At 48.2% G+C, this 20,276-nt stretch overlaps 10 protein-coding genes across 10 annotated transcripts; 4 read left to right on the plus strand and 6 right to left on the minus strand.

The window, feature by feature from the left end:
• Nucleotides 1-18: 18 nt before the first annotated feature.
• Nucleotides 19-2,442, plus strand: N7447_006330 (uncharacterized protein; the record flags this gene model as incomplete). Its single annotated transcript, XM_057230592.1, has 4 exons — nt 19-211; nt 434-510; nt 565-745; nt 803-2,442. Coding segments are annotated over 4 exons (2,091 nt in total), but the record flags the coding sequence as incomplete, so codon positions are not given.
• A 345-nt stretch (nt 2,443-2,787) lies between these two features.
• On the minus strand, nt 2,788-3,741 carry N7447_006331 (acetate uptake transporter family protein; the record flags this gene model as incomplete). Its single annotated transcript, XM_057230593.1, has 3 exons — nt 2,788-3,114; nt 3,170-3,344; nt 3,407-3,741. The coding sequence occupies 3 exons, from the start codon at nt 3,739-3,741 to the stop codon at nt 2,788-2,790; spliced, it is 837 nt and encodes a 278-aa protein (XP_057085683.1).
• Nucleotides 3,742-4,517: 776 nt separating this feature from the next.
• N7447_006332 (uncharacterized protein) lies at nt 4,518-5,715 on the minus strand (the record flags this gene model as incomplete). Its single annotated transcript, XM_057230594.1, has 3 exons — nt 4,518-5,374; nt 5,453-5,605; nt 5,655-5,715. The coding sequence occupies 3 exons, from the start codon at nt 5,713-5,715 to the stop codon at nt 4,518-4,520; spliced, it is 1,071 nt and encodes a 356-aa protein (XP_057085684.1).
• Nucleotides 5,716-5,914: 199 nt separating this feature from the next.
• On the minus strand, nt 5,915-7,939 carry N7447_006333 (uncharacterized protein; the record flags this gene model as incomplete). The annotated part of the gene is made up of 5 exons (XM_057230595.1): nt 5,915-6,678; nt 6,729-7,154; nt 7,211-7,375; nt 7,426-7,621; nt 7,907-7,939. The coding sequence occupies 5 exons, from the start codon at nt 7,937-7,939 to the stop codon at nt 5,915-5,917; spliced, it is 1,584 nt and encodes a 527-aa protein (XP_057085685.1).
• A 221-nt stretch (nt 7,940-8,160) lies between these two features.
• On the plus strand, nt 8,161-8,577 carry N7447_006334 (Tim10/DDP family zinc finger protein; the record flags this gene model as incomplete). The annotated part of the gene is made up of 2 exons (XM_057230596.1): nt 8,161-8,258; nt 8,397-8,577. The coding sequence occupies 2 exons, from the start codon at nt 8,161-8,163 to the stop codon at nt 8,575-8,577; spliced, it is 279 nt and encodes a 92-aa protein (XP_057085686.1).
• Nucleotides 8,578-8,833: 256 nt separating this feature from the next.
• N7447_006335 (putative Sin3 complex subunit (Stb2)) lies at nt 8,834-11,359 on the minus strand (the record flags this gene model as incomplete). Its single annotated transcript, XM_057230597.1, has 1 exon — nt 8,834-11,359. The coding sequence occupies one exon, from the start codon at nt 11,357-11,359 to the stop codon at nt 8,834-8,836; it is 2,526 nt and encodes an 841-aa protein (XP_057085687.1).
• Nucleotides 11,360-12,108: 749 nt separating this feature from the next.
• Nucleotides 12,109-12,812, minus strand: N7447_006336 (uncharacterized protein; the record flags this gene model as incomplete). The annotated part of the gene is given in 4 exon segments (XM_057230598.1): nt 12,109-12,186; nt 12,202-12,346; nt 12,417-12,466; nt 12,525-12,812. The coding sequence occupies 4 exon segments, from the start codon at nt 12,810-12,812 to the stop codon at nt 12,109-12,111; spliced, it is 561 nt and encodes a 186-aa protein (XP_057085688.1).
• Nucleotides 12,813-13,736: 924 nt separating this feature from the next.
• N7447_006337 (uncharacterized protein) lies at nt 13,737-14,218 on the plus strand (the record flags this gene model as incomplete). Its single annotated transcript, XM_057230599.1, has 2 exons — nt 13,737-14,007; nt 14,064-14,218. 2 exons carry the CDS (start codon nt 13,737-13,739, stop codon nt 14,216-14,218), a joined length of 426 nt encoding a protein of 141 aa, XP_057085689.1.
• A 988-nt stretch (nt 14,219-15,206) lies between these two features.
• N7447_006338 (uncharacterized protein) lies at nt 15,207-15,416 on the plus strand (the record flags this gene model as incomplete). The annotated part of the gene is made up of 1 exon (XM_057230600.1): nt 15,207-15,416. One exon carries the CDS (start codon nt 15,207-15,209, stop codon nt 15,414-15,416), a length of 210 nt encoding a protein of 69 aa, XP_057085690.1.
• A 1,510-nt stretch (nt 15,417-16,926) lies between these two features.
• Nucleotides 16,927-17,880, minus strand: N7447_006339 (Frag1/DRAM/Sfk1 family protein; the record flags this gene model as incomplete). Its single annotated transcript, XM_057230601.1, has 5 exons — nt 16,927-17,054; nt 17,116-17,321; nt 17,380-17,622; nt 17,691-17,772; nt 17,829-17,880. 5 exons carry the CDS (start codon nt 17,878-17,880, stop codon nt 16,927-16,929), a joined length of 711 nt encoding a protein of 236 aa, XP_057085691.1.
• Between the last annotated feature and the right edge of the window lie 2,396 nt (nt 17,881-20,276).

Consider the following 20,276-nt stretch of genomic DNA (forward strand, 5'->3'; position numbering starts at 1 on the left):
ACTCCCTGGGCTTCCCAGGTGGGGAAGACAAACATGTCTTCTAGCAGCGAGAATGAGGATCCCAATGTCAATGTTATCCCTATGGAGAACTTTCCCAGTGATGGGGACATGAGTACCTGGCCTGGGGGCAATTACAGGGAACGCTCTGACTCTCGCTGGCGGGAATTACTTGCTGAGAATTGGCTCAAAGATATGGGCACTTTTGAAGAGGGTGAGTTGACAACAGATATTTCAGCTTCACGTTCTGTGTAGCATGCTGGCCGTGTTGCACGGTGTTGTTTTACGTGCATTGATTGGGTGACTGCATCTGTCGCTTCACCCAACTATCGTTTGCTCCTTCACTTCTTTGTGCTCCACGATGGCCTACTCCCTTCTTTCTTCTCTGTTTCTTGGATTCACATGTCTGCTCTCAGACTAACAGAGCATACATAAGGTGTCGCTCATACCATTGAGAAGCTGCCTGATGGATACTGCCTATTCGAACGACCACGTGGGACCAATCCTTCAATGGTGAGCATTCCTAGTGTTCCCATCTTGATTTGCAACTAAAAATCATATGTGAAGTTTGACCCTTTTCTCTTTGGACATCCAAGCGGTCGGTATTTCCAGTCACAGGTCACTTTCTTGCCCCATTTCCTGTGTCTAGTCAAGAACGAGCTGGATAGGTGTAAATGCAAGCCATGTGTTTCGATGAAGACGAGCCAGGGGACTTCCGTGCAGGCAACTAGAAAGGCTATGCAACCAAGTGAGTAGTACTACCATCAATGTCTCTATGTTAGATTCATTATTGACATACATTGAGTCGTCAATGAGCGTCGCCCCACCGACGCAGAGGGACCAGATTACTGGAGAATCTTGGTTATGAAACTGAAAGATAAGAGGAAGCTTGATGAAAATATTGAGCAGCGATTCAATCTCGACTGGGTGTTGACTCACGAATGGCTTTCTGATTACTTCATGAAACTGGTTCTGGATCCCGCTTATGTCCCTCGTCGTGGTGAGCTTGTTCTCTGGATCTGGCAGGGTCTTGAAGACGGATGTTTATTGCTCAACCCCGAGACTGGCTTAATTGAAATATTCGGCAACGACAACAAGTGGCACGGCGTGCCCAACTGGCGTGCCGGTGTGGTGACCCAAACCCCCGAGGAAGAAGGGCATATGGTGAATATCATTGAAACTCCCGATAGTCCACGCGGACTAAGCTACTCTGGTTTCCGTGTTGAGACTCTACCAGATCCGCTGGGCAATGACAAGTCTTACTCGGTGCAATACGCCTATGTTCCGTTGCGTAACATCAAACCTTTTAACACATGGCAGGCCTACCTCAATGGGCAAAAGCGAGAAGACATGCACCCGTCCATTGAGAATGCTATGACTGTGATGTCTTCCTGGAGCATGGTCCATAAGTTTCACGTTGTTGGCGAATGGCCTGATGCCAGGATCCACTGCAAGGGAATCTTCATTGGAGCCGAACTCCTTGCCGTACACGACACCGTCCGTCTAAGGCCACATAAATTCCATCACAGCCAGCTCAGAAACGGAACAGTCGGCGAAGTGACGGAGGTGATGGTAATCGAAAAAATCCAACTCTGCCTTTCGAGGTGCACCGACGATGACCAGGAGCAGCTAGCAGACCACTACACAGCCCTAATCTCCGGTAAGATGTTCACAAAGGACCCAAGTCGCATCACCCAAGAGGGCCCATTCAAAGGTACAAACCCAGTACCATCCACCGAGGCAGCAACCGAACCTATCTCCCTCACCGCGGAAGAAGCAACCGCTACCTTCCGTCAGGTCAGCATGAACGACTATGGTCCCTGGTACCGCATGGCCAATGGCAGGACCTGTAACGTCTCTCCGCACCTAATCGTCGGTCGCTGCTACGAACCGCTCGCGGCAGAGCTCATGTTCGGCACCCACAGCTTGGGTTACGACCTCTCCGGCGTGATGGAAGGCCGTGCGTACTCCTCACAAGTCGATACCCGTATGCCCAAAAACAACACGTGGTTCTGGGGCGATTGCCGGGTAGAAACGCTCGGGCTGACAGAGATCAACGGCGTGGAATGCGGTCGTACGGCGGCGCAGCGCAAAGACCCGCGCAAGTGGCAGGCGATTATCAAAATGTCGCATGGCGAAGTCAGTCACGCTCTCCGACACCAGGCGCAAATTCCTTCTTCGGGCGGTCGGCCCTTCAAGTCTTCGTCTTCGTCTTCCGCTCCGAAAGGTACTAGCTCACGGCCGAAGACTGGTCTTGCGCAGGTTGCGCGGAACAGTAAATTAGTCAGCTCTGCTATTGGCAGTGCACCGGAGACTGAGGATGAATCCTTTGATGATGCCAATGGATTGACTGATGATCAAGTTTCTGGTGGTGTCTCCGGACTGGGGCTTCGGGGCGGTCCTTCTTCTGGGGATGATACTGCGGAGGACTATCCGTTTGCGTAGATTGATTCGATTCGGTCTGCTCGTTTGTTTTCTCTCCTTTTAGCGGCATATCCAAGATACCCATGGGCGTTACGGAGGGATGGTTCTATCCTAGTCAAATAAAATCATGCGAATACTACATATCCAGGTACTGGAGTCAGATTAATAATTCCGTGTATTCTTATTGTTCCCACAGCGATGCAAATTTGTAATGTAGAGTCGACGTCAATGTCAAGGTTTAGAAGAATAAGCGCAAAATATAACCATGTTGGTCCAACACAATGTAGTCAAAAAGAGGTAACAAATAGGTGATCTCAATTCCATATCTATGTCTAAAGAACGACATACCGTCGCCTCATACACACCTCAAACCTCCTCGCTCTGTCCAGCAGAGTTCCGTCTAGCGGACCGCTTCTTCTCAGACCAGGGGAAATGAATAACAGGAGGCAAAAAGAAGCTGTTACTGCTATCCGCAATACCAGCAAAGGCATTATACCAAGCCAAGAAAGCCCCAAGCAGAGCAAAGAGTCCACCAGCCTTGATCAATTTCTCATTTGGCACTCCTTCCACGTTGAAATAGTATCCAAGGGCGAGCAAGAGAAGAGCGAGGTCGACAAAGAAAAACAGGGAGAAGAAGGCGACGGTGGATTTGAGGGTGAGCATCGTAACCAGCGTTGTGAAGATGAACCAGCCCTAGAAGCATTCGAAGTTAGCTTTCTCTCCTTTATATCTGTCGTGGATAACATACGAAGAGATATAACGCAAATGAATTATAAAACATAGCATGAGACCCATGATCGGCCTCTTCAAGAGCCCCGATAATATCAAACCCACCGGGGATAAAAGTAATAGCCAGGGAGATCCAGAAACCACCGTACGATGAGAGCACAGTCGCACCAAAGGTATTGCCAATCGCCATTTCCCTGATCTTGTTAGCAAAAGCCACAAAACACCTACACTTCACTTCTATAACAGGGTAACATACCACATGCCAGCCAAGAGTTGCACCAACCCTCCATAAGCCAAAGCAGGCCCGACAATAATATTAGGCGCGGCGATGCCCTTGACGTTCATATTAAGACACCCCAACACGAAAGTGGTGAGTGCGAATGCACAAAGGCCCAACGGTGCTGGGTTGGCGAGCTTGCGGTCTTTGGGTACGCGGTATAGACCTGGTTGAAGGTCACCTCCGAAGGCAGGGTAGCGACTTGAGACTGTGTTGACGTGGGCTAGGGGGCCGAAATGGCCTGTTTCGTAGTCTTCGCTGTTTGGGGAAGAGTTGTTTGTGTCTTTGACACTGATTCCTTCTTCGTGGGACATTATGGGTGTTAAGATAGATGTAGATGTATAGAAGAGGGAAACGGTGATATAGTTTGAGAAGGGATGAAGATGGCCAGGACGGTAGTGCAATAGTTATGGACAATTCTAACAAGGAAATGAATTGAATTGCGAGTTCATTCTACTTTATCTGCGCAGAGAATCGTGGACACCTAGCATCATGGCCAAGGACCAGAATTCTGGGGAAGATCGGCGATAGTGCGGGGGAGAAGCCCAAAAAACGAGTCTCATAAAAGGGATAATGACGATGGCATTGCTGGCATTACTGGCATTCCTGGCATTCCTCGCAGCTGAACCCCAAAAAAAAAGAGCACTCAATAACTGTATCCCGTAATGGGGACGAGGTACAGTTCCGTACGTCCGTAGACGATCACATTGGAAGTGATACATCGAGTGAAGATCAACACGCAGATCTTATTTTAGACTTCAAAACTATGGGGAAATGAGATATCCGGCGTGGCAGATCTTGGATCTGCTTATAACAGTGGAGGGAGTATGTGGGACTTCCCCGTTGGGTACCCCAATGATGTTCATTGGATCATATTGTAGTTGGCTGCAGGACTTGGAAGATCTATCAATGCCGATATTCATTGCCGAAAGCATTGGGGTTTGGAGCGCGTCACTTGCCTCTGAATTCGCCCCTCGGCGATTCTCCGTTTTGGTTGGCCCATCATGTTCTCCCACATACGAAAGACCAAAAAAACCCAATGGATGCTTTGAATTAACTCAATTCCAATCAAAGTACATAGAAACTAAACTCAATAATTCTTCTGCACAACACCCCTTGCAAACTCTGCAAAGCTCAACCCAGGCTGGACCTCCTCCTCAAGATTCGGCTGTGTAAACACTGCAAGAGTATTCCTCGCAATCTTCTGTCCAGGACCAGCCTTAGCCCCCTTGACAAAATGCGGCACGGCCATAAACTTGCCGCGCGTGATCAACTGCAAAGCCTCACCGGTCTGGAAAGCCAGACAATCCTTGGGGATGTTGACTTTAACGATTGCATCGGTGCGCGAGCGGATGTACAGACCGGCCGAAGGATCGGGGGAACGGGAAAGTTCAGGGAGAGGGGCAGAGGCAGATCCCGAAGACGGATCGATAGTTGGAGGGGAAGCCGCTTCATCGAGGAACATGGCCGACGTCAAACCGGTCAGACATCCATGGTCGAGGTGCGTGGCGCACCAGTCGTCGTCGCTACCTTCGGCCTCTTCTTCCTGGTTGCCTGGGAAATAATGCAACAGTCGTGCTTTGGTTGTCAGACTGGTTGTCACGACATGATGTAGATATCCAGGCTTGTAGTCTTCGATGTTGGCTTCTGCATATCGATCACATGCCTTGGCGACGAGAGCCGCGGTATCGATGATCAACCTGCATAGTGACTCCACGCTACCCCTGAAGTCGGGTAATTTGGTTGGCGAAGGCCAGATGTTTGGCGCGGTATACTGGGGTAGGTCTGGGAATCCATCTGCCGGGGCGCTGTCTAGAGATGCATCTTGGTAGAAAGCGCAGTTCACGTAGTACGATCCCTTGAGGGTGTCAAAGTGGCCTGATTTCAGGGTTTCTTTGCCGCAGGACCAACCGACCAAATATTTGGATTCTGGGCTGGTGAGGGATTCTACATGGAGGTTAGTTTTTTTTTTTTTTGCGGTTGGAGTCGGGAAAGTGTGGGAACGTCTCTGATATGGAGACTTACCCAATTCGGGGTCAGGAAGAGCCGCCAGATACGAGGCATTGGATAGAACCTTTGCCCGCAGGTCGCTGAAGGTCGAGGGGAGGTCTCTGACGACGATGATTCCCAGAGAGGACGGTCCAAAGGCTTTAGTTAGAGTGTCGAAGGATACGCTTCCTGCATGACTTAGTATCTACTCTTTTCTGTTTCTAAACACACAACTTACCATCTACAAGTTCCTGCAGACTGACAGTAACGGCATCAGCCACCTGAATGTTGGTCTCCATGATGTGTGTAGAAATCAAACCTTCCCCGCTTCGAAGGGTTTTATCTTAGCGCTATCTTTTCAACGTGAAGGGCCATTCGCCTATTTGCACTAAAGTTAACACGATGTTACTCGTTGCAGGGATGTAAAGAACATATCCAATAGGAGTCGAGAATTCTATATCCTCATTCTTAGTATATCGTACATCTAATATTACATCCTCACTCGTTATTCGACTGTCCATGTCGTCTAGTCACAGCCCTCAGATTGCCAAATGGCAATACATCGCCAATTCGCTTGGCCCCAGTGAACAGCATACAGAGACGGTCCACACCGCAACCCCATCCACCGGTAGAGGGCAAGCCCCACTCCAGGGCTTCGAGGTAACTCTCGTCTACCTCGCCGGGTTCACCCGCAGCCTTGTTGAACCGCAGCTGGTCCTCGAATTTGCGGCGCTGCTCGAAGGGCGAGTTCTCCTCCTCGTATGTATTCACCACTTCCTTGGTTTCGATGAAGAGTTCACCGCGCGCGGCGACGCGCTGCTTGGTCGTGGGGTGGATGAAGGATTTAGAGAGTGGGGAGAGGCATTCGGGTGGGTTGATGATAAAGGTTGGGTCAATGCATTGTGATTCGACGTAGATACTGCATAACTCGTCGAGGAGACGGGGGAGGGTTGGGTTCGATGGGAGTGGGAGAGAGAGTTGGGTGAAGATGGCATGGACTTTATCTAGGGCGTCGGGGGATTCGAGGTCAGGCAGTTTGTGGCCGGTAGCCTCTTCGATGCCCATGAGGAAGTCGATGCGGCGGAATGGTGCCGTGAAGTTGGCTGTGGTGGGGTTAAGAGTGCCTGTTGTGTTGAAGGCGCGAATGTGGGCTGCCATGCCGGAGAGGAGGTCTTCGGTCATGGTCATTAAGTTCTCAAGGTTGGCGTAGGCCTGGTAGAATTCACAGGTGGTGAATTCTGCGTTGTGAGTTTTGTCCAGTCCTATATCTCATCAGCTTTGCTAGACATAGGTCTTATATGTTTCAGCATACCCTCATTGCGGAACGAAGGTCCAATTTCGAAGACTTTGTCGAATCCACCAACCACCAACCGCTTGAGCCAAAGCTCTGGTGCGATTCTCAGCGACAGCTGGCGATCTGGGAACTCAGTGGCGGATGTATTAAATGGACGAGCAATTGCGCCGCCTGCCACAGACCCAACGATCGGGGTGCTAACCTCCATAAAGGATCGGTCGATAAAGAACTGGCGCAGATATTGTACAAGAGCCGCGCGGGCTCGAATGATATCGGCCGTCGCGGGATCGGCCAGGAATTGGACATGGCGAGGGTAGGGAGAGGTCTCGTGCTCGATATCGTGAACGGGGATATCATGCAGACACGGCGAAAGCAGCTGGGGCAACTCGCTCACGTCAATAGTGAGCTCGCCTCGTCCAGTGCGGTGCGGTCTACCGGTTACAGCTAGAACAGCATTTAGCGGCGACACTCGAGTCAAGCCGGGCAGAGACAAGACATACAGAAAGCGTCACCGCGACGCAGAAGACGATAGAACTTCTTGAAGTCCTCCGGAGAGACACTGTCCAGACGACGCTTGTTGCACATCACCTGGACTTTATAGCCATCTTGCACGATATCGAAGAAGATCAATTTGCTTCCTGCGAGTCTATAGGTACGGATTCTTCCTACTATTCTAAGTACATGGGCATTGCAAAGGCCAGAGAGCAGAACCTACCAGATACGACGACTGTGTCTTCTACTGAATCATTGTCGGCGAGCTCGGCATAGCGAGTGCGAAACTCGGCGCAGCTCACTGTGCGTGTATCCACCGCCAGGCGAGGGTATGGGTCTGCGCAGGCATCATTGATCTGCTGTACGCGCTCCTGTAGGGCCTTTCCTGGCGATGCTGCAGAGCTACTCTTCCGAACTGGCTGTATGGTTAGTCGGGATGTCAAAGGAGTTTGAATGCGAGATTGTCTAGCGAGTCGCAGTCCTGCACTGAAGATTTTGGGTTAGCAATGGTCGAGAAAATAGACACAATTGATCCAAAATTAAGCATTAAGTTTTGTCAGATAAAATCCAGTACGTTCAGTGCCCAAAAGGACATCACTGTAGCGGTTCTAATGCGGGGATAAATCATCATTTAAGGGGGGACGGGGATGGGAGATGGCGAGGAGAAACTGAATAAAACAGTAAACAGTAAATGCAAATCTTACCTGTTGTGCAGGCCAAAGCCATATAAAGCCCATCTAGGGCGGATTGAAAGCATAGCAAATTGGCTTTGCTTTCACATCGTTGAGAGAAGAGAAGAAGAAGGAAAAAAAAAAGAAACGGAAGAACCGAGTTTTTCCACGCGGGTGGCCCAAGCTTCTCCGACCTCCCGTGCTCCGAATACGTTGGACACTCTGGTGCTCTACTCCACATATCTACTCATCATCCATCTACATTTCAAGTCTATTCATTATACATCATGTCTTTCCTCTTCGGCGGTGCCCCCAAGATGTCCTCGGCAGAGAAGATCGCTGCCGCCGAGACAGAAGTTGAGATGATCTCGGACATGTTCAACCGGTAAGTTGAAGCTCTTCAGAACACCCAAGCGCTCTATCTCGATTCCCAAACCAGAAGACTGCAGAAACTCCCATTCCAAAGCCATCTTCGAACTATGTATATCCCGAACCCCATTCTAACTTGTTCCCGTCGCGGTAGCTTGACCGAGTCTTGCACCAAGAAGTGTGTCCCCGCCGATTACCGCGAAGGCGACCTCAACAAGGGCGAGTCCGTCTGCCTCGACCGCTGCGTGTCCAAGTTCTTCGATGTCAACATCAAAGTCAGCGAGAAGATGCAGGGCGAGGCCAACGCCAACAAGCAGGGTGGCATGGGCTTCTAAACGTGTTGACAACGAAATTTATTGGGAAGGAGCTCTGGTAGCCTTGAAGCTAGAGAGTTCGGTGGTCTTTGTTTCTATGTAAGGCTATTTGACTGGTTCGGCCTACTGAATTTGGGCCTGTTTTGAATGATGGTTCACGTTTATACCATCCCGGCTTGGGAGGCACGATCGCCGGTCTATCTCTGACTATGTACAATATGGTGGATAAAGGAAAAACAGAGAATGAAAAAAAGAAAATATCATACAAATGTCGTCGTTAGGTCGAGAAGCCCATAGATCGCGCGATCCATACGGTCCAGGAAGTATCGTGCCGTTCTTCGCCTTTGATCAGGGCTTTGATTCTCGTCTCGACATTCACAATGTGACGATCAAAGTCGCCCAGGCCAGCTTCCATGTCATCGATTTTGGACTCGAGGACGTGTAATTCGTAGTCCAGTTTGGCGCCCAGCAGCTCAACGCGTTTCACGCCATCGGCGAGGTGGTGGCTTTCATCTATGAGGATGTCACTGGATCTTTCGCGCAGTCTCTGGTAGTCGGCGAAGCGTTCCAGGTAGACTGAGGTGAGCTCATCGTGTCGGTCATATAGAAGTTGGTTGAGACCTTCCACGGAATCCACTTGTCGCTCAACCCAAGGCACAGTATACTGGCTCAACTCTTGAATCCGCGAGCTGAAGATGCGTCCCTCCGAGGCAAGCATGTCTTCTTGAACGATGGCCTCCTCGAGGTTATCGGTTTCTGTGAATGTTGGTTTCCCGCCCAGTGGCTCCCAATTGAAAATTACTTCTTCAACAGTGCTGAACGAGAGATGCCGTGCGCAAAAGTTGTCTCGCCGTTCAATCTCGCTCTCAGGGCTTCGGAATTCTTCGAAACTTTGCGGCCGCCGCAGGGCCATGACAGCCGTCCCGCTGATCGAACCTTCACGGTCACGTTCGCGATCCGTTGATGCTGCCGTCGACCGAGACAATATGCGTTCCATATCTGAATCTTCCTCGATGATTGGAGGCTGCTGTGTAATGGGCCAGTCTTGAGCTTGTGTTTCTGGCTCATCTTCTGGTACAGGTTCGATATGGATTTCTGGAGCTTTCATTGGGGGCTCGGGAGTTGGCGACACTTGAGGTTTCTTTTCCTCTTCAATGAGCTTTTCGATATCGTTTGATATCTTTCTTTCTGACCGGAGCCCAGAGTCAGTCCGCGTTTTTGCCGATGGTGCCTCATTGTCACTGTCAATGGACGGACGGTATGCAAGATCGTGTGTCAACTCGGTGCTGTCTCGTGAAGGATGATGGTGATGGCGAAGGCCTTGCAGTCCAACCGCATCTTTGAATCGCCCTAGCCCTGCTCGCGCGTCTGATACTCGTCCGCTAACGCCCTTCTTTCGATGATCTTTTTCTTCAGGGGTCGGTTCTGGCATCTTCCAAGAGCGATCGAGCCCCGAGCCCACTCGCTCGGCATTCAAATCCTCTGTCGAATGCTTCCTGCGACTGGTCCAGACATAACCGCCTTGTTCATCGGTAGTAAACATCATATCCGATCCAGTCCCGCGAGTGAACCCGTCTTCGGCGCCACTCTTGCGCGGTTTACCCAGCCACAACCATTTTGCTCTCTCGCCATTGCAGCACTGTACGAAGGTGTCAAGATCCAGTGTTTCGATATCGGCAATGCCACCTTTGTCGCGCCCACGAACCATCCCCATAACCATTTCACCACCTTGTCCACTGAGCTCCGCCATAGTTGATTTCACTGCATCGGTCCAGCCTTCTGCATTGGCAGCCTTGGCCGTGGCGCGGTGTAACCGGTCCAACGTAAGTCGGTCCAGTCTTCGCGACCGCCTCAATTTTTGAGATTTTTGGAATCCACCGATTCCTCTTTTCAGATTGGGGAAGTCGAATGCGTCTTTCCCCACGGGGGCACCATATGCGTGCAGTCGGTTTCGAGCTCCGAGCAACGTGCCCAGTAACGCAGCGACGCTAGTAGGTCCTAAGCTAGTATCGCCTGGCTCGATGTTGTACAGGTCTGTCCCGATGTCTGTCCACCAATCGCTAACGGCTGCCTCGGTCACATCACAAAGTAGCCCGTCTACATATTCCGGCGCTAGTTTGTCAAACACCATTAAGGCAATCTGGCACTGTCTGACCAATTCCATGACCGCATGGTATAAAGGAACCCTCTCGCTCGTTCGGTATAGCTGATGAAATTTGGCTTCGGTCGCTGGTGAGGGACGTTGAAGCCTCAGGCCCGCACGACCTGCGCACCCAAGTCTCTTTAAGTTTTCATTCACAATAAAGTCTTCCCGGTGTCTTTTGATATCGCCATCTGGTATCGGAATCAGACTCAGGGCAGAAGGAAATGAGGCCAGATCCGTAACCATGACCGTCCCTAATGGTGTTTCCTGCATTCTAGCGTGGCATTGCTTCATGGCGTCAAAGTACATCCGCAACCGAGGTGACCATGTATCCTCATTGGTCGGAACACTCAATACTCCCACAATCACTGTATGCGACGAGTCGCCGGTATAGGTCGTGATGATGAATGTTGGATGCACGCGAGAGCAGGCCCATTGCTCAACGATATAAATTTCATAACCTTGCAGTGTTACACGTCGCTGGAGCACATCGGTCGAGGGGTCTTCTTCAAGATATCGGAGGGCAACCGCATCGGTGAACACAAGTCGCTGATGGCCCTGCGGCGGGGGACATTCGGCTCCGGTTGTGTAGGAGGCGGCCTCCGACAGCACGGAGTCGGTGCGATCGACCGGGGGGACACTCGGGGCGTTTGACTGCATTATGGCTGGTATCCTTTCCAAGCTTATTTGCCAAGGGGACAAAAATGAAAGTAGCGCTAATCATTCAACCCTAAAGCAGGTCACCGCTCCTAAGCTCAAGATGCGAAGGGCCTTTCGATCCTCCTGCACTCTTGGTCAGGTCGGAACAATTGTGGCATTTCCAGGCAACAGGGTTTGAGGCATAGTATTAGCCTAAAGTAACAGGAGCAAGGCAAATGTAATATGGGCTAACACCTTGCAAACCACATAAACCCCCAATGTGTGCAGAAGTGGCGACGTCATCCCGTACATTCTGGTGGACAGATCATGTGACTGTGACTCTATGTCTTGGAGCCTCAGGCATAAACATTTATAATCAGAGCACAGGAGGTCTACTTCTTCCCTTTCCCCCGAGAAAGCTCCTCCCTGGTCAGTTTTCCCATTGGTAAGCTTCCCAATGTGGTATAACCCATAGTCAATTAGCTCCTTTGTTTCATCATTATTCCGCATGAATCAACTCGGGCCGTAGCTCATATATCTTCTGCTTCAATAGCGTCTAAAGGTTTTCAATCGGGTTCAAGTCCGGAGATATAGGCGGCCAATCCATAACTTCAATCTGCATCTTATCTAATGTCTACCTAACAATAATTGCGGTATGTGAAGGCACATTACCATGCTAAAAAAATGCCATCTTCGTATACAATCAGTGGAGGTAGGATTTGACGATATAATTCTTCAGTCACAAAGCGATTAATACCTCCTCTCTCAGATTAAGAGTCACCAAATAGCGGAATCAAGCTAGTTCGCCGGAAATCGCCACAAAAAGCCCCCCAAAACATCTGCTTTACCTACTTAACCCTTACAGGGTAAGCTTTGACATTGCTTCTCTCGAGGCTGATCTCAAGGGCGTATAAGAGTCCACCCCCGTTTAACACTAATACCACGTTCAACAAAGCACTCATCAGACCAATAGACACGGCCCCAATCCTTAGGCGTAAAGTGGCGATACTTTATAGCCTATTGTAGGCGTTTAACCGTGTGAGTGTCAGTTAAATAAGGCCGCTAGGAGCCACGTCACTTCCGCATATTCTTAGCATTTAGAAGGCGTCGAATCGAGTCGTATTTAACCTATAAAAAATGTTAGAAAATGCCTATAATTTTTTTAGAACTAACCTTTTTCACTAACTTTATGCGATACCTCAGCAAGCATATCCTCACGAGTGATTTTCGGGTTCTCGGCGATAGCATGAAGCAGTTTCTCACGATCAGCTTCGTCTAGCTTCTTAGGACGTCCAGTACGGGGCTTTGTGACACCACCGATTCTCTCACGATCTTGTTTGATGGTGTAACGAATTCCAGAGAGAGAAACGAAAGGATATCGCTTCTGAATTCGCTTGTAGCCCCATCCAGCAGCACTATGAAGCTCACAAATACGCTCACGTAACGCTGGGGTGAGCTCACTACGCGGGGCCATCGTGAAATAGCTGGAAAATAGGAGATATAGGGGGTAAAAACGCGGAGAAACGCGATACTATATTAGCTACGCTAGCGTATTAGGGCCGGCGGTAAGGAGGGCGCTAAAGGGGACCCACCATAGGGGGTGTCCAAACTTATGCACCGTCACTGCACATAGTACCGGTATCAGTCCCACCGACAAATTCTTACCAGATCGCAATGCATTTCAACCACTAGTAGTATCTATATACTAACGTATTTCACATGCGAGCCGCCACTACAAGCGAGCCGCCATCTCCAAAACACATAGTAAATGCGATAGATTACAACTTGATATCTCAACAACGGTGGTCTATATTAGCTTTTCCTATTAATTCCACAGTTTTTATATGATATCTAGCTACTTTAGGGAGTTTCAAAGAAGTTGATCTTCTAGTAACTGACATGTATATATTTCTGGAGCCCAGCGACGTAATTTTCAATACGACAACAATGTAAGCTTTCGATTTCCTTAAAATTGCTATATGTCACCCAAAATGCTTATCAATACCTATCTACCTATAGCGGGAATTAAATTAAGTTGTTATGGTTAAAACATGAAGCTATAATTTGTCGCATTTACTATGTGTTTTGGAGATGGCGGCTCGCTTGTGGTGCCGGCTCGCATGTGAAATACGTTCGTTTGCATGCCTACTATCTATCTCTTGCCACAGAAGCTTCATGGTCAGCTTCAGCTAATTCCCTTGTATTTTAGGCCTGCTGTGCAGCTTGTTTCCTTGGCTTTCTTAGCTTGCTTCCTCTAGAACTTCTTAGCTTTGGCCTCATCTTTTTTTAAATCATTCTATTGGCGTATAGAGTGAGTAGGGCGAAATTCCGGGCTCCAATCGATTCACCGTTCTTAGGGCAGCTGTAGCTGATTTGTGGTATTAGGACTTCTGTAAAGATGCCGGCTGCTATTACCACTGCTACTGTCCCTACAGATCTTGCCAATGGGACAAGCATTCGGTGTACCGAGTACCACCAAGTGGCTATTAACGAGATATGCAGCCTGCTCACAGTAAAGATGAGTATTAGTTTAGTGAATTTTCACATTCTGAACCCAGAAGTCAACTCAACAAGCTGCAATAACTTGATACCCGGTGAATTTTACTGTGTGAGGGCAGTTGGAGATGTTAACACTTATTCTAGCTATGAGGGTGCCACTGAGACTAAATGTATGTACAAGGGCACTATTGCTAATTCATGCTTGGCAACTCATCACCTTGCACAGACACCTACTGGGACTTTCCTTCGGCCATGAATGCAACTAGTACGTCCATGGGCGTGTCCGCCATTACCACACTGCCTGTTTCATTGGGGACGGTGTCTCATTGTGCTCAGTACGAGAAATATTACAACCCTGGAGCCAACAGGTCCAATACCTGAACACATGTGACTACATTACCTACTTTATCGATATTACAGTCGATGAACTGTTGCAGCTGAACCCTTCCCTCTCATATAACAACTCCAATCCCAGCGCTTGCTCTTTGCGGAACGGCTAATGCTACTATGTCAGATCGTCGAACGGCATTACCTCAGTCACTACATCCTCCCCTTCGAGCCACGACTGTAACAAATTCTATGATATCGTAGACAGTGGTGGATATTAGATATCGCTCTGAATGACTTCTACAAGTGGAACCCGAGTGCGAAGACTGATCACTCTGGCTTGCAACCTAATTTTTACGTTTGCGTAAGTCTCGGTAGCTAAGAACCTCGTTGGCATTGTTCGTGTTACGGCTCTATCAGACGTAGGACGACATGAACATCCCGATTCGTCCTATCTAGTAGACCGGGCTAGATATGTAGTCACCATAGAATGCAATCTCCATTGTACAACGAATCTCCGTTAGCTACCATGACCTTGAAACCCCCTGATTTTCTTATGTCTCATATCTAACCTGCCATACGTTATTTCCTCTGGTTATATAGTTTTATATCAGAGATCTTGCACTACATCCTTTATGGTAATTTGTCAGCCTCCCGTAGGAAATTCCACTAGCCGGCCGGGGCAACAAAGTAGCCAGAGTAGTACGTCAGAGCGACCACTCTTGGAGTATCTCCCAACTGCCCAAAATCTACGTGCTAACTCCCGAGGTCCTCTACGGCAACCATAACATTGAGAAGCGAGAGTTGATTTTCAAAAGCCATCACCAAAATGCTCGACCGGCGAGATGGCAGGCATAATTCACATTTTTAAATAAAACTATGCCATGTTATGAGCCTATAAATTCGAAAAATCTCCTTCAAGGCTCTAGTATATCCGCCTCCTGAAGCTTTTACCGCCCACCATGCTATAGAAACGTCAGCAAAAGACTCATATGAATGAACGATCTATTCATACTGCTCCCTGAAGACCACCTGGTCTAGCATGTCAACTCTAGTGTTGTCCAGGGCCGCCAAAGCCCCCAGGACCACCCTGGTGCTGCTGTCCTTGGAATCCGCCCTGGAGTCTGCCGAGGCCTTGTTGGTGACCTTGCTAGTGACCGTGGTTCTCGTGTTTCTCGTGCTTATGCTTGTCATGCTTGTCGTGCTTGCATTTGCAGATTATCTTGGGACCTACGAATCGAACATCGATTGATGCTCGGTCTTCAGCCGCTGGGCTTGGCGCTAAGGCTATACGTAGATGCATGTGTACTGGAAGTCTCCTGGCATATGGGTCCGAGCAGACCTGATCATGCCCTCGATCACTGATTATGGCGAGGTTCTCCTTTTCCTGGATACCCGCTGGGGTATATGATGCTGCACGTGATCTGCTAACATATAGATTGGTTGGCTCTCGGTGGCCCATCTGTGTACCCGGTGGGGCACCAACGATTGGCGACGGGTAGTATTTGTGAATCTTAAAACCTTATTTCAAATAATTATAATTTACAATAGTTGTCTAGGCATATACAATAGTCTATCTATCTATGTGGGATTAGTCCCCCTCCACCAAAAATTTTAGCGTATAAATTAGCATGGTATTCAATATGGTATTTTATAAATTCATACTATATTACTTTTTTAGAAACAGGGCTCTTTGAACTCTCAACTCTCAACCCTCAACCCTCAATTTCTTACTATATTATACTATCTTAGTATATAGTAGGCGTTACCTGCTGTCACATGCTTCACCTAGATTTTTACTTTCTTTCTTTGTTTCTAAATTACTACTAAGCCTAATCGGGAAAGAGGTTATTTGCTCATATAGGTTAGCTTCTGCTATTTAATCCCCAGGGATCTATTGCTTGCTTCTTCTTCTTCTTCTTTGATATTTTAGTTGGAATGCACTCTTTTCTTCAAAAGACCTGGCTCGTAACAGTCTTCAGACGACAATTACTTAGCAATAAGCGCGAAAAACATAACGTTATACGCTGAGAAAACTTTGGACTTATACGTACATTAGCGAGGGAAGTAGATTATCGTCATCACCTGCTAAATAAACACTGATTAATCTAGTTGTCTTAATACAGGGAAGGGCTCTGATCTGCAAGGAAATCCATCCAATCGTCCTCGCCCTGGTAGTACACAGCCCGATTAGGGGATCGCCGGGCTAGTAAGCAAAGTATTCCGAGGGTAGACTTTGGCAGAACCCATTTTGGGTTGGGTTGGGTTCGGGTTAGAATGGGCTGTGTCAAAGTCTACCCGAGGGTATTTCCAGGAGCATAGGCTAAAATGGGAAAATTGTAGGTCAATTGAATAATCCCACTGCGAGTTTTGTTATTTGAATAGGATCGAGACCGCTAGGATGAACGATCCGTTGACTACGCCAGTCCTGCATTTTATTGATGTAGCTTACTCAGGCCGCTCATCCCTACATTCAGTGAGCACTCAGTGAGCAAATCAGAGTGCTCAGATGATGATCAGTGAGTGGATCGCGTTGATTATACAATAACCCGTGATCAAGTCAGGGTGCTCAGGGACGTGCTCAGTTTTACTCAGCGATCAAAAAGCGGCAAGATGTGAGTACTAAAACGGAAAGGGAAAGGTCTCGAGTGCCAGGCACTATCCGGTACATATGTACATTTTGAAAAAGAATCGTGAACTGAAACGACGCTATAAGTACCAGCCAAGCGTTCTTTAAAAAAAAGGACCAATCAAGCCACGGGCTAAGGCAGTAGGCTCGTGCTCATCTCGAGTTGTTGATATCCTTTTGGATTGTGGAGATTTCGTTGTGCAGACGGCATCAGATCGACAATCAAAGAAAGAATATATCCAGTAAAGACAAAGGCGATGACTGTGGAGCTAGTTAGTACAATCCAAGGTAGTACAGAGGTAGGGACTATATATACACTTACCCCATTCAAGAGTAGCCGCCATGTTGTTCTGCTGGTAGTGGGTATGCTCAGTTATCCGGAAGACAATGATGAGCCCAAGCTCGACGACAATGAAGGAAGCTTTGATAAGAAAGCTCGTCATGAGCATAGGCTCTCGTAGAGCATGTGCTATGCCTAAGTATATATAATCCAAGCACATCAAGGCCGCGCTGACGAGGAATCCGACACTGCAGCCGTCAGTACATTGTAACGGATAGGTAATATCGATCTTGGTGAGGGACGTACATAAAGATCGTCACGCAGACATCGTGCATAAAATGATGGCCGATGTTGTCGAGGACGGAGAGCATAATTAAGCCGACACTCCCAACAACTGTGAAAAAGAATGAACCATGTGTGCACGTTTTGTTGATATATCCCTTGTTTTGGACATGTTGGTAGAAAGAGAGGTTTAAAAGTAGGACGGTGGTGATACAGCCAATCATGAATAACGGCTTTAGTTCCTGGGCTCCAATATCGGATATGAATCTGTTCAAAAAGCTGTTAGTGAAATCTTGGCACGGCGATCGGGCTGACGGGAAGAGGTTAATTCTCACGGTATGTTCTGGCCAGGCTTCATCAGGCCATATCTCGGTTCACCGATCATAGTCCAGTGGCCCAACATAGCCAGTAGCATGGCTAAATCCATTGTTAGATCATTGGCCAATGCGATCGTGGATGATTGGAGAGCTCACCTAGCCAGGTGGACGCGGCTACGGTCGGAAAGAGCCAGGAAGGGAGCGACATTATGGTGTGTGCGTATAGCTAAGGAGTGTGTTTTGCAGCAGCAGTCATAGTCTTGTTATAGTGATAGTATCAAAGAGCGCGGGCTGGTGAAGTTGGATACCAGCCACATCTCTTTACTCGAGTAGTTGACAAAGAGAGAAAGTGATCCTTACGTTGGGAATCAGGCAACGAGAGATTGTGCCTGTCGATCCCTACTCTCTTGCCCCCATGACGAAGGCCAGCTATGGGTCAGTTATGGTATGTGGGTCTATTAAGGAATTGGTAGCCCCTTGATGGTTGTTTCGTATAAAGAAACACACGTTTCGTATATGAAAGACTATAGTCGTTTTACGAAATTAGCACAAAGATGGTGTATTTTTAAGTCACACTCTTAAAACTTGAGAGGTAGATAATGAAGCTGGCCATGCTTTGACCGATGTCTAGGCAGTGCGATGAAAAGTCTGATTGTTGATCCACCGATCTCCATAAAATAGTTGTTCGAGTGGTTATCCTTCAGTACCATCGGTGGGGGCGGGGCTGGGGATGTGCTCATCGACGGTAGAAAAGCATTGTATTATGCACATGGTAGGGAGTAAGATACCCCAGATGTGGAGGCGGAAATGGTCGCCTCCTGTATCAATCAAGGCTGTATTCTCATTGTGCGCATCCTGTGTCAGTAGTGTATCAGAATTGCATCAAATGCCGATACATAATCCTTGGTGAAAACCTCGAAGAAACTGTGGTTTGAAAGGCAAGTTCCATAAGAATTTGCTGGTCTAGAATCCAGGTGGAAGGCTAGAATAGCCGCCGCTTCCGCTTCCGGGAACTGTGACCGTACCTGCAGCATGATTTCAGATACTGATTTTTAAAAGAGAGAGATGACAGGGACATGTGCGATAACGCAGACTGGTTGGCATGGAATCGAGGATCCCGCTCCCACGGCTTTCGGGCCCACAGTGAGGTATCTAGCTAGTACGATTTCAACAGCTCGACCTGGTTCGACAGCACGGCAACCGTTGTCGGAGAAGAGGACGGATGTGCTTCGTTGATCGGTCGGGAATGTGTCAGTACACCTAAACCGATAAGGTACATAACTGAGTGGTGTTCTATGATACGTCAGTAATGTAATCCCATGACAGATTGGCCCCTGAATTGGAGCACTGAAATGAAGGAGGATATTGATAGCGTATGGAGTCCACTGATAATGTTCGACTAGCGACCAACTAGGCATCAGCCTGGAGTTAGCGAATACATCTGTGAAGTGATTTGACTTATATCATGCAAATTTTCACCGTACAAAAGTGCACAGCCAGAAGATGTAAACCCCGAGGAATTCTCCTCAGGCTTTGGGTATATTACATCAGTGGGGCAGTGCTGAGACTTCAGTGGATGGAACGTAAGGAATCGATGTGGTGACATGGATATGGAATATTAGCAACCAAAGAACACGGTTGAAAATCACTTCTGAGCAAGGGGTGCCAAGGGGAGAATGATCGCCATCGAAGCTGGTGTCAGCAAGGGTAACAGGTCTACAAGGGGGCAAGAAATCACCCCGGGCAACCAACACCGAGACGCGACACAGTTCGCTCTAAGACGCGACAATGATATGATTGGAAAACAAATATTTTATTATAGCCACAGCCATCTAATGATCTCTTCTCTAAGAGCCACCGCATGGGTAACAAGTAGTGAAAAGACTTCAAGATACTCGAGGGTGACCGCGAAGTCTCCCATCCAAGTATCAATCGTACTCGAGGACTCTGAAGAGTCAAGGAGTCGAGGCAGTATTGTTTCAAAAATTCCCAAGCGTGCCAGAAGCTCGCTTGAAGCAGTCAATTTGGTAGTTTTCAACTAGCAAAAACACGATCTCGGATGTCTCCTCACTGATACGTGTAAAACCCGTGCACTAGGATGGAGAAGAAAAAAAAGAAGAGGAATATTTCTGGGGGCCACCGGGTATTTATAATTTTCCACTGGCTGCAGGCAGCAGGACAAACGGGGGTAGGGGACGACCACGGAATAATGATAATCCGAGACAAAGAAAGGAAGGAACGGGAAGGGTGCGGATATATGTTGATCCGAGATAAAAGCCGTTGATAGCCGTAATGGGATGAAAAAAGGCGGTGGCTAATTTTTAAATATAGGGAACACTCGAAGGGTTTTTATATGAGTTGCTTCACTGGGATTTTAACGAAGGTGATGGTATATATGTAGGTAGCAATAGCCACCAAGATAACATTCATCAACCTGAATAACCACTACATTGTAGACTTTTCTTAAGATGATGCTGACCACGAGAGGCCCTGTATTGGATATACATTGGATGAAATAGACATGGATATAAAGTGTGTATGTCTACTATACATGGTATGCCATTTATTCTCACTCGAAGAATATACATGCGCATCTACCACACA

The sequence above is a fragment of the Penicillium robsamsonii genome, assembly GCF_028829455.1.
Source record: "Penicillium robsamsonii strain IBT 29466 chromosome Unknown utg000003l_segment0_segment0, whole genome shotgun sequence".
Lineage (NCBI taxonomy): Eukaryota > Fungi > Ascomycota > Eurotiomycetes > Eurotiales > Aspergillaceae > Penicillium > Penicillium robsamsonii.